At 41.4% G+C, this 15769-nt stretch overlaps 1 protein-coding gene across 1 annotated transcript in view; it reads right to left on the minus strand.

The window, feature by feature from the left end:
- LOC110336231 (disintegrin and metalloproteinase domain-containing protein 5-like) overlaps positions 1 to 15769 on the minus strand; it is a 55224-nt gene that overhangs the window by 23709 nt on the left and 15746 nt on the right. Inside the window, exons 12-15 of the mRNA XM_021218690.1 lie at positions 14556 to 14670; positions 9632 to 9827; positions 6064 to 6154; positions 5078 to 5294 (exon numbers count right to left, since the gene is read on the minus strand). Coding sequence (XP_021074349.1) covers positions 5078 to 5294; positions 6064 to 6154; positions 9632 to 9827; positions 14556 to 14670 — 619 coding nt within the window. The remainder of the gene's footprint in view (positions 1 to 5077; positions 5295 to 6063; positions 6155 to 9631; positions 9828 to 14555; positions 14671 to 15769) is intronic.

The raw sequence follows: 15769 nt of genomic DNA on the forward strand, positions 1-15769 counted from the left end.
TCTCTCTCTCTCTCTCTCTCGTGTGTGTGTGTGTGTGTGTGTGTGTCTGTCTGTCTGTCTGTCTGTCTGTCTGTCTCCCTTTCTCTGCCTCTAATATTCTCTCAACTCCCCTCCCCATGCCCTAAATAAACTCTATTCTATACTATACAGGTGTGTGTCTGGTCCCTCAGAGGGAAGGGATACCTGGCCATGGGCCTGCCAGGGTACCCCTTCCCCCACACCCAACCAGAACCTATTCTTACAGCTCTTTCATTTTTTAAGATCACAACAAACATTAAATTAAATGGAGAGAAACTTGAAGCAATCCCACTAAAATCAGGAACAAAACAAGGCTGTCCACTCTCTCCCTATTTATTCAATATAGTATATGAAGTTCTAGCTAGTGTAATTATACAACAAAAGGAGGTCAACATGATGCAAATTGGAAAGGAAGAAGTCAAAATATCACTATTTGTGTATGATATAATAGTATACATAAGCCATAACAAAAATTCTACCAGGGAACTCCTATACCTCATAAACAACTTCAGCAAAATAGCTGGATATAAAATTAACTCAAATAAATCAGTAGTCTTCCTCTACACAAAGTATTAAGGTGCTGAGAAAGATATTAGAGAAACAACGCCCTTCACAATAGTCACAAATAATATAAAATATCTTGATGTTACTTTAACCAAGCAAGTGAAAGATCTGTATGACAAGAACTTCAAGTCTTTGAAGAAAGAAATCAAAGGTCTCAGAAGATGAAAACATATCCTATGCTCATGGATTGGCAAGATTAACATAGTGAGATTGGCCATCTTACCAAAAGCAATCTACAAATTCAATGTAATCTCCATCAAAAACCCCACCACTATTCTTCACAGACATGGAAAGAGCGATTCTCAAATTTATCTGGAATAACAAAAACCCAGGAAAGTGAAAACAACTCTCAACAATAAAAGAACTTCTAGGGGACTCACCATCCCTGGCCTCAAGCCCTACTGTGAAACAATAATGATAAAAACCACACAGTATAGGTACACAGACAGACAGATATAGATCAATGCAATAGAATTGAAGACAGAAATAAACCCACACACCTATGATCACTTGATCTTTGGCAAAGAAGCTAAAACTGTCCAATGGGAAAAAAAAATGACAGCACTTTCAACAAATGGTGTTGGTTCAACTGGTGATCAGCATGTTGAAGAATGCAAATCAATCAATTTTTATCTCCTTGTACAAAGCTCAAGTCCAAGTGGATCAAGGACCTACACATAAAGCCAGATACACTGAATCTAATAGAACAGAAAATGGGGAAGAACCTCAAACACGTCAGCACAGGGGAAATTTTCCTGAACATAGAATATCAATGACTTATGCTCTAAGATTAACAATTAACAAATGGGACCTCATAAAATTGAAAAGTTTCTGTAAGGCAAAGGACACTGTCAATAAGACAAAACAGCAACCAACAGATTGGGAAAAGATCTTTAACAACCCTACATCCAATAGAGGGCTAATATCCAATATATACAAAGAATGCAAGAAATTAGACTCCAGAGAACCGGATAATCCTGTTTAAAAATGGGATATAGAGCTGTCTTAGTTAGGGTTTTACTGCTGTGAACAGACACCATGACCAAGGCAAGTCTTATAGAAAACAACATTTACTTGGGGCTGGCTTACAGGTTCAGAGGTTCAGTCCATTATCATCAAGGTGGGAGCATGACAGTATCCAGGCAGGCATGGCACAGGCAGATCTGAGAGTTCTATGTCTTCATCCAAAGGCTGCTAGTGGAAAACTGACTTCCAGGCAACTAGGGTGAGGGTCTTAAGCCCACACCCACAGTGACACACCTACTCCAACCAGGTCATAGCTGTTCCAACAAGGCCACACCTACAAATGGTGCCACTCCCTGGTCCAAGAATATACAAAACATTTCAAGAACTAAACAAAGGATTCTCAACTAAGGAATCTCAAGTGGCTGAGAAGCACCTAAAGAAATGTTCAACATATGTACTCACTGGTAAGTGGATATTAGCCCAAAGCTCAGAATATCCACATTATAACTCTCAAGCCATACAAAGCATAACAAGAAGGAAGACCAATGTGTGGTTGTTTTAATCCTACTTAGAAGGGGGAACAAAATAATCATGGGTGGAACCTGGGAGAGAGAGAGGAGGGAAGGGAAAAAGGAAGGCAGAATGAGGTATGGGAAGAGATAGGAGAGAACTCCAGAGGATCAGGAAAATAAATAGAAACATGTAGCAGTGTGTGGTGGGGGATGGGGAGAAACATTAGAAAGTCCCAGATGCCAGGAAAGCGAGAAGCTTCCAGGACCCAATGGGGATGACATAAGCTAAAATCCCCAACAGATGTGAGATAGAACCTGAAGAGACCACCCCCAGTAACGAGTCAAGGCCCCCAGCTGAGGGATGATGCCACCCCCCTCCAATCTCAATTTTTTTAAAAAACATAATTTTTCTTTTATATATATATTTATTTATTATATGCAATTATACTATAGCTGTCTTCAGACACCCCGGAAGAGGGCATTTTGATTTCATTACAGATGGTTGTGGGCCATCATGTGGTTGCTGGGATTTGAACTCGGGACCTTTGGAAGAGCAGTCAGTGCTCTTAACTGCTGAGCCATCTCTCCAGCCCCAATCTCAAATTTTTTAACCCAGAATTTTTCCTGTCTAAAGGAAATGCAAGGACAAAAAATGGAGCAAAGACTGAAGGAAAGGCCACCCAGAGACCACCCCCACCTTGGGATCCATCCCATCTGCAGAGCCAAACCCTGACACTATTGCTGATGCCAAGAAATGCTCCCAGACAGGAGCCTTGTATGGCTGTCCTCTGAGAGGCTCCACCAGCAGCTGACTGAGACAGATGCAGATACTCACAGCCAACCATCAGACTGAGTCTAGGGACCCCAATGGAAGAGTTAAGGGAAAGACTGAAGGAGCTGAAGATGACTGCAACCCCGTAAGAACAACAATATCAACTAAGCAGACCAACCCCTCCCCCCAGAGCTCCCAGGGACTAAGCCACCAACCAAAGAGCATACATGGATAGGTCCATGGCTCCAGCTACATCCTGAGTGAGGTAACCCAATCACAAAAGAACTCACATGATATCCACTCACTGATAAGTGGATATAAGCCCAGAAACTTAGAATACCCAAGATACAATTTGCAAAACACATGAAACTCAAGAAGAAGGAAGACCCAAGTGTGGATACTCCGTTTCTCCTTAGAATGGGAAACAAAATACCCATGGAAGGAGTTACAGAGACAAAGTTTGGAGCTAAGACAGAAGGAAGGACCATCCAGAGATTGCCCCACCTGGGGATCCATCCCATAATCAGTCACCAAATGCAGACACTGTTGCATATGTCAGCAAGATTTTGCTGACATGACCCTGATATTGCTGTCTCTTGTGAGGCTATGCAAGTGCCTGGAAAATACAGAAGTGGATGCTCACAGTCATCTATTGGATGGAACACAGGGCCCCCAATGGAGGAGCTAGAGAACGTACCCAAGGAGCTGAAGGGGGTCTGCAACCCTATAGGATGAACAACAATATGAACTAACCAGTACCCCCCAGAGCTTGTGTCTCTAGCTGCATATGTAGCAGAAGATGACCTAGTCAGCCATCATTGGGAGGAGAGGCCTTTGATCTTGCAAAGATTATATTCCCTAGTACAGGGGAATACCAGGGCCAGGAAGCAGGAGTGGGTGGGTTGGGGAGCAGGGTGAGGGGAGTGTATACGGGACTTTCGGGATGGCATTTGAAATGTAAATGAAGAAAATATCTAATTAAAAAAATTGTTTAAAAAGTAAAATAAAATAAATCTCAAAAGTAGCGAATGCCATGGTGGTGTTTGTATAAGTATGTGTTTGTGGGATTCTCCCAAATGGTGGATCTTTCTGCCATGATGGTTTGGATCCCTTCAAACATCATTAATCCCATAGCATCATTTACAGTAGCTAAAGTACCCAAGTAGTGGCGAGCTGATGAATAGATAGACAATATGTCATGTATGTATATATACAGTGAAACAGTACAGAGCCTTGAGAAAGATAGAAATGCTAACTTCTACAGTGTGGATGGTCCCTAAGGATCTCTGCCGGATGGAAGAAATCGAACTGAAAATAGTAAACGAGTCCACTGCTGTGCCTTGTCTATAGGGATAATAGGGGACCCCAGAAGCCGTAGAGGGGGTGAACTCTTAGGTAGAGTTTCAATTCCACCAGATAAGAAGACTACAGATGTTGGGAGATGAGCACTGTGTGTTCAGATGCTGATTTCTATGCCCAAACATCCAGTCACAGTCCAGACGCTGTTATAGTCAGGCATCTCAGGGCACGATGTCATATAAAAATTATTTTCCATTACCTCTGATTATGGTTTATAAAGAGCTGATCAGACAATTGACTGGGCAGAAGAGCATAGGGTGGGACTTTGAATTCCAAGCACGGTGGCTGGAGGGTCCCAGAAAGGGACAGAAGAGGAGAGGAGAGAATGAGGTGTGGAGAGACCATTTGGATGAATCAGAAGAATTTGCCATGAGAGACTGCTCACTACGAGAGAGCAGCCATGAGGACACACATGGATCAGAGTGAGCCAGGGAAAGACTCAGATGCCAGTAAAAGACCATGTGGATGGGAAGGAGGCAGCATAGAGGGTTGGACTAGCTCAGAACCTGCCCAGCTTAGTGTGTGCAGCCTTCTAACAAAAGTACCAGGTCTCTGTTTTATTTATTCAAGAGCTAAAACGAGCTAGACAGAATGTCACTTGGGAACAAAAGGGGTGAAGAACCACATTCCACACCCCACTCCCAGCCCCCAAGAATGACCTTTACACTACAGAGGTACACAGTGGTATGGTGGCTGTTCAACACAAGGTGTGAAATTGATACCACTAAAATACTCAACTCTAGGTGATTAAGATGGGAGTCTTTGTTATGAGCATTTTACCACAGTGAAGAAATTGTAGAAAATATAGTGCTTGATATAGTATCAAAATGAATATGAACAGCAAAAGAAAAATAACTTGAAATCAATGTAAAGTATCTCCAATTACCATATCAGGGCCACAGATTGTGCCATCGTTTACGAATGTCTCATCTCTGTCCGATAACTGGGAATATGTTGACATTGTTGGCTTAGGTATCCTCCCACCTTTATACATAGATACGCACAGGTCATCCCGGACTTGTCCATAGGCCACAGATAGGTTGACTTTCAGCACCAGCTTCTTGAATGGCCACGTACAGACTAGTTTCCCACAGAGAGCATTGCTGGAAACACAACGGCAATGTTCCCTTAGCATTCATTTAGGTAAGTAGCTTATAATACAAGTTAGCAAGTAAGGTTCCACATTAGGAAAACCACCAACTGCAGTCCCACCTTCCCTAAACATTGGATTTCTGTCTTCTCTCACTACACAATGTGAAAATTAAATTTACTCTTCTACCTATAACACAATATGCTCCATGTTAAAAAAAAATATTGTCTTCCTAATTTAAATCCAGGTTGAACACTTTTCTCCGTAAAAATTTAGCATAACTTAGAATATGACTCTTTTCTTGAATGAGGCAATTTAGGAGTAAAACAAAAATTGATGATTATGACATGCTGACAGCTCATTTAGATCTTGTTTTAGCTACTGAAATTTGGACAAATTACCAGTGATTTATCGTTGGTTTTTGGGTTGTTGTTGTTGTTGTTGTTAGTGTTGTTGTTGTTTTGTAAGTAAAGCAAGATGATTCTTATTAGATACATTTTGTGAGGTATGTCATGTTTATTATAACTATATAATATATATAAACTATCTAACACAATATATGTTTTACCATAACCATCTCTAGAAACTGTTCCCAGGTCACTGTGCCTTTGACATTGTAGGCACTGAACAAATGTTCCCATAGCAAGGGATGATAACTGCTGGTGAGATCATGTGACAAAGGACACCTGGCTAAGTATGGCTCCACTGTCATTCACTCAGAATACATTTTAGGATTTAAGAATATGTATTCTAAACCTAAGTATAATTTTCTAAATACATACTTTAAAGTACAATATTTATTAACACAGTCGCCAAATCTATCGCCTCTGGAATTGAACTCTTCATAGCACGCAAAGGAACCCGCTCTCACATCTGAAGATAAAGACAAAAAGAATTAAGATGGATTAAGTGTTCAGATCACACTGTGGAACTGAGGGTCAGACTGGGAACTGTACTGTGATCACTTAGGGTCAAAACCTTGTTGGGATTGAGATATTTACAAAGAGATAGTTGGGTTCTAACCCAGCCTAGTACTGATCAAGAAGGAAGGAAGGAAGGAAGGGAGGGAGGGAGGGAGGGAGGGAGGGAGGCTTAGATGTTTCATATTTTAAGAGGGAAGGGCAAACATGGTCCTCTCTATTCCTTTTGAATTATTTTCTTTCCCAGTTCTTTATTTACTGGGGGAAATGCAGTTCACTGTTTATCGCAGAGTTCATTGTTTATCACAGCCCAGGCTGAGTGTCCCTCTGTGCTCCACGCTAGAGTCCTCATGCCTTTACACTCTGGTGAGCATAAAAGGGGTGTTGAATTTTTAAAGTAGAAAGGACACGATCAGTCATCTACAGCAACCAACACATCTATGGACAGAGGTTGGGGAGAAGAGTGTGAGTCATGGCTAGTCTTAAAAAAAAATAGTAAAACACTCAGCGACCTGAACCAGCTGTCCCAGCCCCTTAGACTTAGGGGTTTAAGGGTACATTGTATTGTTCATGTCAGTCATTTGGAATAAGAACTCAGATCGTTTGGTTTCATTTGCTATTCATTGACAAAAAGACCCCTCTTCACCTATTTCACAAGTTCTCACACCTACAGGAAGTGATCACAAATGTCACCTCCAGAGGAGCATCATTCCTACATATAGATACATGTGTGAAGGAAATCTATAACTGTCCATAATTCTATACTTGAAAAGAACCTCCTGTTTTGTTTTGTTTTGTTTTTTTAAATCAATGACTTTCTGTTAAGCCTGTCTTGATTTAACAATTACACTAGATCTAGTTTAGCCCTGGACAAGGATTGGATATTACAAAATTTAAAGGGATTGTCAAAAATTTAATAACCAAGATAAATAACATCATACAGTTTTGGTTTTTCAGGAAGGCTGGTAGCAATCCTCTAGTACCAGCTTCCTGCGTATACTGAGATGACAAGCAGAAGCCACTACACTGATTACATTTTTTTAATTCAACATTAACACAAGAAACATTTATTGTAAGTGAATCATTGAAATTTTTAGAGAGAAACAGCATGCCCTGTGGGGACTCTCTGGCCTGGACACCGAGCCACCACAGCCCTGACGCAGAGTGCTTAGAGTAGTCAGACACAGAATGTTCTAGCACAGTGGTTCTCAACCATCCTAATGCTGCTGCCATTTCATTCAGTCCTCCTGCTGTGGTGAGCCCCCCCCCAAACCATAAAACTACTTTTGTTGCTACATTGTAAATGTGCATTTTTTGCTATTGTTATGAATTGCAATGCAAATATCTGTGCTTTCTGAGGGTCTTGAAACCTATGTAAAAGAGGTATCTTGATCCACAGGTTGAGATCCACTGTCTTAAGGTGCTTCATGGATTTGCCCCACAATATTTAGCACCTCAGTGCTCTCTTTGGTACCCTTTCCTTCTAGGTTTTGGGGGCTGAGGATAATAAGCCTGGTGGCTTTGTTTTCTTGATTCCTGAAACGCTGGAGAAGAGGCATTTGCTCTGTGGCCTTTCAAAGCAACCATGTGAGATAACAGTAGAAATGTGTAGTTTTTCACAATGTAAGAGGGGACACATTTCCATATGTAGTCCCTTCCTAAATCTGGCTCTTTTAGGAGACTCAGAACTGAGATGTAGAGCTAATTAAAAAATAATAATAAAAAGCATCAAATGGACACCTGCTAAGACATCAGATACCTGGTACAGAAATCAGATAAGGATGAACTGAGAGGGTAACTCCTCCACCCAGAAAAAAACATTTCTGCCACTGAAATCCAAGACAGCTCAATAAAATAAGTTCTGGATGAAGACGGTAGGCCTGGCCTGCAAATACTTTTTCTGGTATGAAACTGAAACATGATTCAACCTATATGGGCCTAGATATGTATAGCCTGGGCTGAGGTTACACCCTGAAAAGCTAGAACATGCTATGAATTCCACAACTAAAACTGAATTCACAGGAGTTATCATACAGATATCAATCAAAAGAAAGAGAGAAGAGGCTTCACTATCCAGCTACCTTCCTTTTATTCATCAATTTATTGACCTGTTAATCCTACTTATGGTCTAGAATGCTTGACCCTGTGTTTAATGCTTTAAAGGAATACTCAAAATCTCAGGCAGGGGCTGGAGAGACGGCTCAGTGGCTAAAAGCACCCACTGCTCTTTGCAGAGGGCCCAAATTCAGTTCTTAGCACCCCTATGGAGGCTCATGACTGTCTGCAATTCCAGTTCCAGGGAACCCTACACCCTCATCTGGTTTCTACAGTCAAGCATGTGGTATGCATGTGTACCTACAGGTACTCACAAGGATACATACAATAAAAATTAAAAATTATCAGTCATTAAAACATTTCCTTTATGCCATGGGTAGTAATATAGATGGTATAAGGTACTGCTTTGATCAACCTTAAAGGGGGGAGACCATGAGTCTTCCATGGCACTGGCGGTAACTGTAGCAACAAACTTCGCCCTGAGTTCCTAAAAGCCTTTAAAAGACGCCTTTACCGGGTTTCTTTAAAATCCGTGATGTTGTGAGCAGAGAGGTGAACCAGTGGGTCATAGGCTTTCCTTACACAGGGAAGCAGCGGTGTTTGAATCTCTGGATCCACATATAAATCTGGGCACATCATTCCAGTGGTAGAAAGGTGAAAGGGAGAAACAGGTATATATCCCTGGAGCTCCCTGGCCAACCAGCCTGGCTTCTGTGACTAAGGTCCAGGCCACTCTTTTAATCTAAGTGTGCTAGAATGGCATCACACATTTTGGCCAGAGATAAATCCTTTGGTGGACCATGATGGTGTTTCTAAGCCATGCCTTTTGGGGGGGTTAGTGGGCAGACTGGGGATTCAGAATAAAATTTCTTTTTCTCAGCTCACATGAACTCCACCCATTCAGACAGTCTATTTTTTTTTCCATGCATCAAAAAAAAAAAAAAAAAAAAAAAAACCTCAAGTAAGTAAGTGAGTTGTCAAATGTCAGAGGCCCCTTCTTCATCAGCAGGTTTTTGAGCTCTTGTAGGTCACTTTGCTTTACTAGAAACACAGATTCTTTGCATTTTAACTAAGTCCCATCACCACAAAAATCAGACACCATACTGTGAGAAAGCTGCATTTCTGCTTGCAAGTTCTTCCTTTAACAAATAGGAATTCAGTGTCAGTTCAGGGGTCCTTTGTGTTGTCTCTTGAAAAAGCAAACAAACAAACACACATACACACATACACACAAACAAACAAACAGAAGTTATCTTTGCAATTAATGGTTGCCACGTGAGACTTTAGCCATTACTAGGTGACATATTTTTGTTCTGAAGAATTGAATAATGGGCATTGGGATAATGAGGTTTTCAAAGAATATCATGGTACTTACGTTTCCCAAGCATGTTCATACATTGCTTGTCAGCAGTCTGACATTTTCCTTGATAGCAGAAGGCTTCACCTGATTCACAATACTGGCCATTGCGTGCATATGTGTTAGGGACACAATAGGCATCTTTTCCATTACAGTACTCCACAAAGTCACATTCATCTATAGACTTCCTACAGATCACATCACTCACTTTTATCTAGAAAATATAAAGGATTACTTCCAGGGATATGTCTCCCTCTCCTTCTCCCTCCCCCTCTGATTGTAAAAGGAAAGGCTCTGGGTGGTTTTAAGTGAAGCTCGTGAGGTGGCCCAGTCGCCTAAGGCCTCCCTTAGGATGATACAGCAGAGGACACAGTACAACATTAATGTGTCTATAGGAAAATGTTTCCACAGCTGGATGCAGGGAGGGTCTTAAACCATGCCCACCATCCCAGGCTCAAGAACACTTGTTTACCCACATCTGTTCATGTGTGGATATGCCTTGTTCAATCAAAAAGGTCCCTTCCAGTCTAGCAATAACAACTAATTTGTTTACCTACTATAATACTTGTGTTAGTGGGGCAGAGTCAGTAGACTAAAGTTGATATGAATAACAATTGGAACTATACCCACTTTTTAAAGGACTTATTTATTTCATGTGTCTGGGTATCTTGCCTCTGGGTACAGATGTGTACCATGTGAGTGCCTGGTGCTCTCAGAGGTCAGAAGAAGGAATTGGGGTTCACTGGGACTAGAGTCACACACAGTTTTGAGTCAATATGTGGGTGGTGGGAATCAAACTTGAGTCCTCTGCAGGAGTAGCCAATGCTCTTAGCCACTGAGACATCACTCCATCCCCCATGAGATGATTTCTAATGCAGGGAGTGTCTCAATATGTATACAGTGTCCCAGAATTCTTTACAAAGTTGTGTTTTTATAGACTCTATTTTTATCCCACCTATTGAAATAAAAAGGTCTGAAGGGAAACTGTAAAATGAGGTAGAGTCAGAGAGAGAATGAAGACCCACACTGAATGGTCTCAGGCACTGGTTCCCGCCTTTACCTCTTGCTGCTGTCCTTGGAGAATGTCACATATTTGCCACTGAGCACATGAGAACATCTCCCAACTGTAGCTCACTGCGCTTGCAGAAATCGTAACAGGGGGAGTGGAGGCTTCCCCTGACTTGTTTGCCTGCCTGCTCCCACTAGATTGCCTCATTCAGCCTTGATGTGCTGGTATGTGTTGACTCTTACTGTGATATGATATGTCATGTTTGGTTGATGTTCCTGGGAGACCTGATATTTTCTGAGGAAAGACCCGGGAGTGGGGGATGAGGCAGGAGGGATCTGAGGTAGAGGGGAGGCAGTGGAGCAGAGGGCGGTTAGGGTGAAGGGAGGAAGGGGAAACTGTGGTTGGGATATAAAGAAATATTATATATATATATATATATATATATATATATATATATATATATATATATATATTACTTAAAAACAAAACTATAAGTCCAACAAATCTCAAGCAGAAAACACATAAAGCCATATTGACCTACATGGCCACCAATGTATTGTTCAAAAATTGGGGACAAAGATAAACCTTAACGCAGAAACTAGAGGGCGCTATGCACAAAATAACAAATTAAGTATGACATGACATTTGTCATTAGAGACAGTTCAGGCAAAAAAAGCAGACTAGGAATAACTTTTCTATACCATGAATAAAAATGCTAACCGTAGCCAGAGAAAACATTTTGAAAACAATAAATAAAATAAAGATCAGGAGGATGGAGACTGGGTCGTCAGCGGAGTGCTGCCCAAGCCAGCTTGGAGACCAGAGTTTAGATCTTAGCACCCTCATAAAGATCTGGTATCAGCAGTGTAAGTTTGTAATCCCAGCTCTGGAGAAGTAGAAATCTCTGGAGTTCATTGGCCAGCCATTCTGACCAGATCAATGAGCTACAGGTTAAAAAATAATAAATAATAACAAGACACTAAGACACAGAGAAATCAAGTAAGAAAATATCAGCTTCTGCCCATGCCCATGAATATATACCTATGCCATACAAACATGCTTATCAATCAGAACTGGGAGCAAAATAAAGCCCATTGTCCATCTTCAAACTCTGAAACCATTCATGACCAGAAGCCCTAAACCACATGCACATACACTGTAAACATGTACAACATACCACACACGCTTACATACACATTCTTAGGCACACATACTCAAGGTTGGAAGCCAGAGAAACAAACACCCAAGTGTTCTGAGTTGTCCTATTAATCTAAATGCAGTAATGCAATGAGCAGACAGTCAGGCTGTGTAAAAAATAAGATCCTGCTTGGTGCGTACATACTTAAAGGAAACGTTTTATATAAAGACATATTGAAATAAGATGTCCATCCTTTCATCTCAGCTCCAAACTTTGTCTCTGTAACTCCTTCCATGGGTATTTTGTTCCACATTCTAAGGAGGGACGAAGTATCCACACTTTGGTCTTCCTTCTTCTTGAGTGTCATGTGTTTTGCAAATTGTATCTTGGGTATTCTATGTTTCTGGGCTAATATCTGTTTATCGGTGAGTGCATATCATGTATGTTCTTTTGTGATTGGGTTACCTCACTCAGGATGATACCCTCCAGATACATCCATTTGCCTAAGGATTTCATAAATTCATTGTTTTTAATAGCTGAGTAGTACTCCATTGTGTAAATGTGCCACATTTTTTTTTGTATCCATTCCTCAGTTGAGGGACATCTGGGTTCTTTCTAGCTTCTGGATATTATAAATAAGGCTGCTATGAAGACTGCCCCACCCGGGGATCCATCCCATAATCAGCCACCAAACGCAGACACTATTGCATATGCCAGCAAGATTTTGCTGACATGACCCTGATATAGCTGTCTCTTGTGAGGCTATGCAAGTGCCTGGCAAATACAGAAGTGGATGCTCACAGTCATTTATTGGATGGAGCACAGGGCCCCCAATGGAGGAGCTAGAGAATGTACCCAAGGAGCTGAAGGGGTCTGCAACCCTATAGGATGAACAACAATATGAACTAACCAGTACCCCCAGAGCTCATGTCTCTAGCTGCATATGTAGCATTAGATGGCCTAGTTGGCCATCATTGGGAAGAGAGGCCCTTTGGTCTGGCAAACTTTATATGCCCCAGTACAGGGGTATGCCAGGGCCGAGAAGTAGGACTGGGTGGGTAGGGGAACAGGGTGAGGAGAGGGTATAGGGAACTTTTGGGATAGCATTTGAAATGTAAGTGAAGAAAATAGCTAATAAAAAAAATGGAAAAAAAAAAAGAAAAGAAAGAAGAAGTCATGAAGGTCAAATAATGATGTCCAGAGCACCATGCTAACATGCTAGCATCAATGATCAAAGCGGGAGGCAGAGAAATCAGGAAAGGCATATTTTCAGAATAAGAAATGTTGTTATAGATGAGAAGTTTTTATTACTCAGGGACCTGTTCAGAAATATAATGCAATCATAATTATAATGACACAGTGCAATAATAATAGTAATGTGAATGTGAACACTTATGCAGCAAGCAACAGAGCCTCAAAACCTCAGCAAAAAGTAACCAAATCTGCAGTTCACAGATCCTTCAAGGGTTAGTGTAGTAAGAATATTAGTTTCGCTGTGTGAGTTTCAGAATTGGTTTTACAAGACTCAAACCTTTCAGCATGAAGATTTCACCTCTTTGGTCCTGCAGTGGTTGTCCTGGATGAGATCCCAGATCGAAGACAAGCTCTGCTGTGACACCGGAACTGACAGAGGCTGTTCGTGTTATCAAAGGACTTGATGGGAGGAAGGCGGCTTCTCTTACATGGAAGGACATCGTAATTAAACATGTCCTATGCAGCATCTCTGCAGTGTGATTTGGCCATTGCTAAGTATAGAATTTTCAGACCTCCCTGTTTTTGAATGGGTCTGTCTTTCTCTAGTGCCTTACTTTTGTGTCTGGTTGGTGCATATGGACTCACAATTTTATATCCTTTTGACAAATCATCTCCTTTAGTATTATATAACTAGCTTCCTGCCTTTTATACAAGTTTTGTGGGGTTTTTTTTGGTAGGGGAGGGTTATATGTTTGGTTATATGTTTGTTTTATTTAAAGTGGGCACTACTGTAGTCTGGGACCTGGGTCAAATGAGGTCTTAACCCATCAAGTCACTAATAAGAAAATGTCCTACAGCCAGATCTCATGGAGACATTTTCTCAATTGAGCATCCTTCCTTTTTGATGACTCTAGCTTCTTTCTAGTGGTGACTAAACACAAGCTAGTGATGTGTGTGTGTGTGTGTGTGTGTGTGTGTGTGTGTGTGTGTGTGCGCGCGTGCGTGCGCGCACGCACGGGTGTGTTATTATTTCTCTAAATAATCATAAATAATACAACCCCACACTTACTGACATCTAAGCACACCTTGCTGTGATCTTTGATTTATACTGTTTATTTTGATCATCTGTTTGATTTTTTTTTCTTCTTAAGATGTAAACCTACATAGAGCCCTCTCTAAAAAATTTGAATGATGAGAAAGTGGACCATGATAGCATTGATTGGGTAGGTGCAGCAGAGCAAAGAACTTTCCCAGAAGTCAGTAAACTGAATTTAACCAGTACAAAGAACTTGTCTAACTGCTTGCCCTCATATAAACTACACACAGGGGGGAAAAATGAGAAAAATGGCAGAGCCAAATGTTGATTAGACAGAATCAGAGGTCAGAGAGGAAACAAGAAAGCCAAGCTAGGAGAGAAGTAACATGAGACAAATGTACACACGGGAGTGACAGGTCACCAAATGGGCCAAGTGTGGAAGGGAGACAGCCTCATGGGAGTATCAGAATTACCAGCTGGGAGTTTGTTGCTTGGTATCTCTCTGAACTGTGCAAACAATGCGTTTTACCTCAAGGAAATAATCTCTGGGCAGATTCCTTCTTACCGTGCAATCTTGATTACAGCACTCCCCAGAACCACATGCAGCCTTGGTCTTCAATCGACATGACATGGGGTCACAGCATTTTCTATGAGTACAGTTCTGCAAAGAAAGGCAAAGTCTTAGCTATGTGTGACTGTGCCACATCAAACAAAGCTGGAACACACATGATCTTACAAACCATGGAATCTATTTTTTCCTCCTCCATTTATAGTTTCAATAGCCCATTCTCCAGGTGGGGCATGGAAATATCTCGTTCAACAGTCTATTCGGTTCAGCAAGGACTACCATGAAACCACCCAGGGAAATCATTTCTTGATCTCTTGGGGGATGCTTGCTTGGCTCCTCTATTTTGGTTCCTCGGGAAGGATGTAAACTGAAAAGCCTATAGCTGCCCTACCAGGAGAGTAATCAATCATAGCCACTTGGAATGAGTCAAATTCACCTGAGATATGGGGAGTTAATAATATCGTTGTCCCGTTCTGCATCTCCAGGTGGCCAGCCATTCAGGTCATGGGTAGATGGGTAGACATGCCCATCGTCACAGAAACACCTATTTGCGGTGCTGCCCCCAAAGGATTCATAAATAGATGTTTTCTCCTGTCTAGCATTTTCAAGTTACGTGTTAGGGCTGTACAATATATTATTTCTTCTACTGTGGTGGATGAGAACAATTATTGAATAATAATAACCGTCCCCCTTGAAACTGCTCTTGCTGCATCTGAGAGGGCTTGAGGGGTTTCAATCTCTGCTCTCATTCACCTCAAAATATTTTCTTATTTATTTCTTCATCAACCCAGGGCATCTGCTTACTTTTCGTATATTTGTTAATTTTCCAAGATTCCTATTGGGAAACAGCTATTATGGTTTAATATTAGAGTTGGTTCACATATACAAGATAAGAATATGTAGTCTACTGCCTCTAGGTAGGAAGGTGTGTGTGGTGTCTGTGTGGTGTCTGTGTGTGTGTGTGTGTGTGTGTGTGTGTGTGTGTGTGTGTGTATCTTGTCAGTGTTTGTTGTGAAGGGCAGGTCGTGTGGACAGTTAACACAGTTTTGTAGCCGTTTCTCAGCAGACCTAGGCAATAAAATGTCAAAGGGTAGGGCTTACAGGCAGCTCTCATTCAAAGAGAGGCCCCTTGGTCTTGCAATCTTTATATGACCCAGCACAGGGGAACGCCAGGGCCAAGAAGTGGGAGTGGGTGGGTAGGGGAGCAGGGG

This window comes from Mus pahari, chromosome 19 (genome assembly GCF_900095145.1).
Source record: "Mus pahari chromosome 19, PAHARI_EIJ_v1.1, whole genome shotgun sequence".
Classification (NCBI taxonomy): domain Eukaryota; kingdom Metazoa; phylum Chordata; class Mammalia; order Rodentia; family Muridae; genus Mus; species Mus pahari.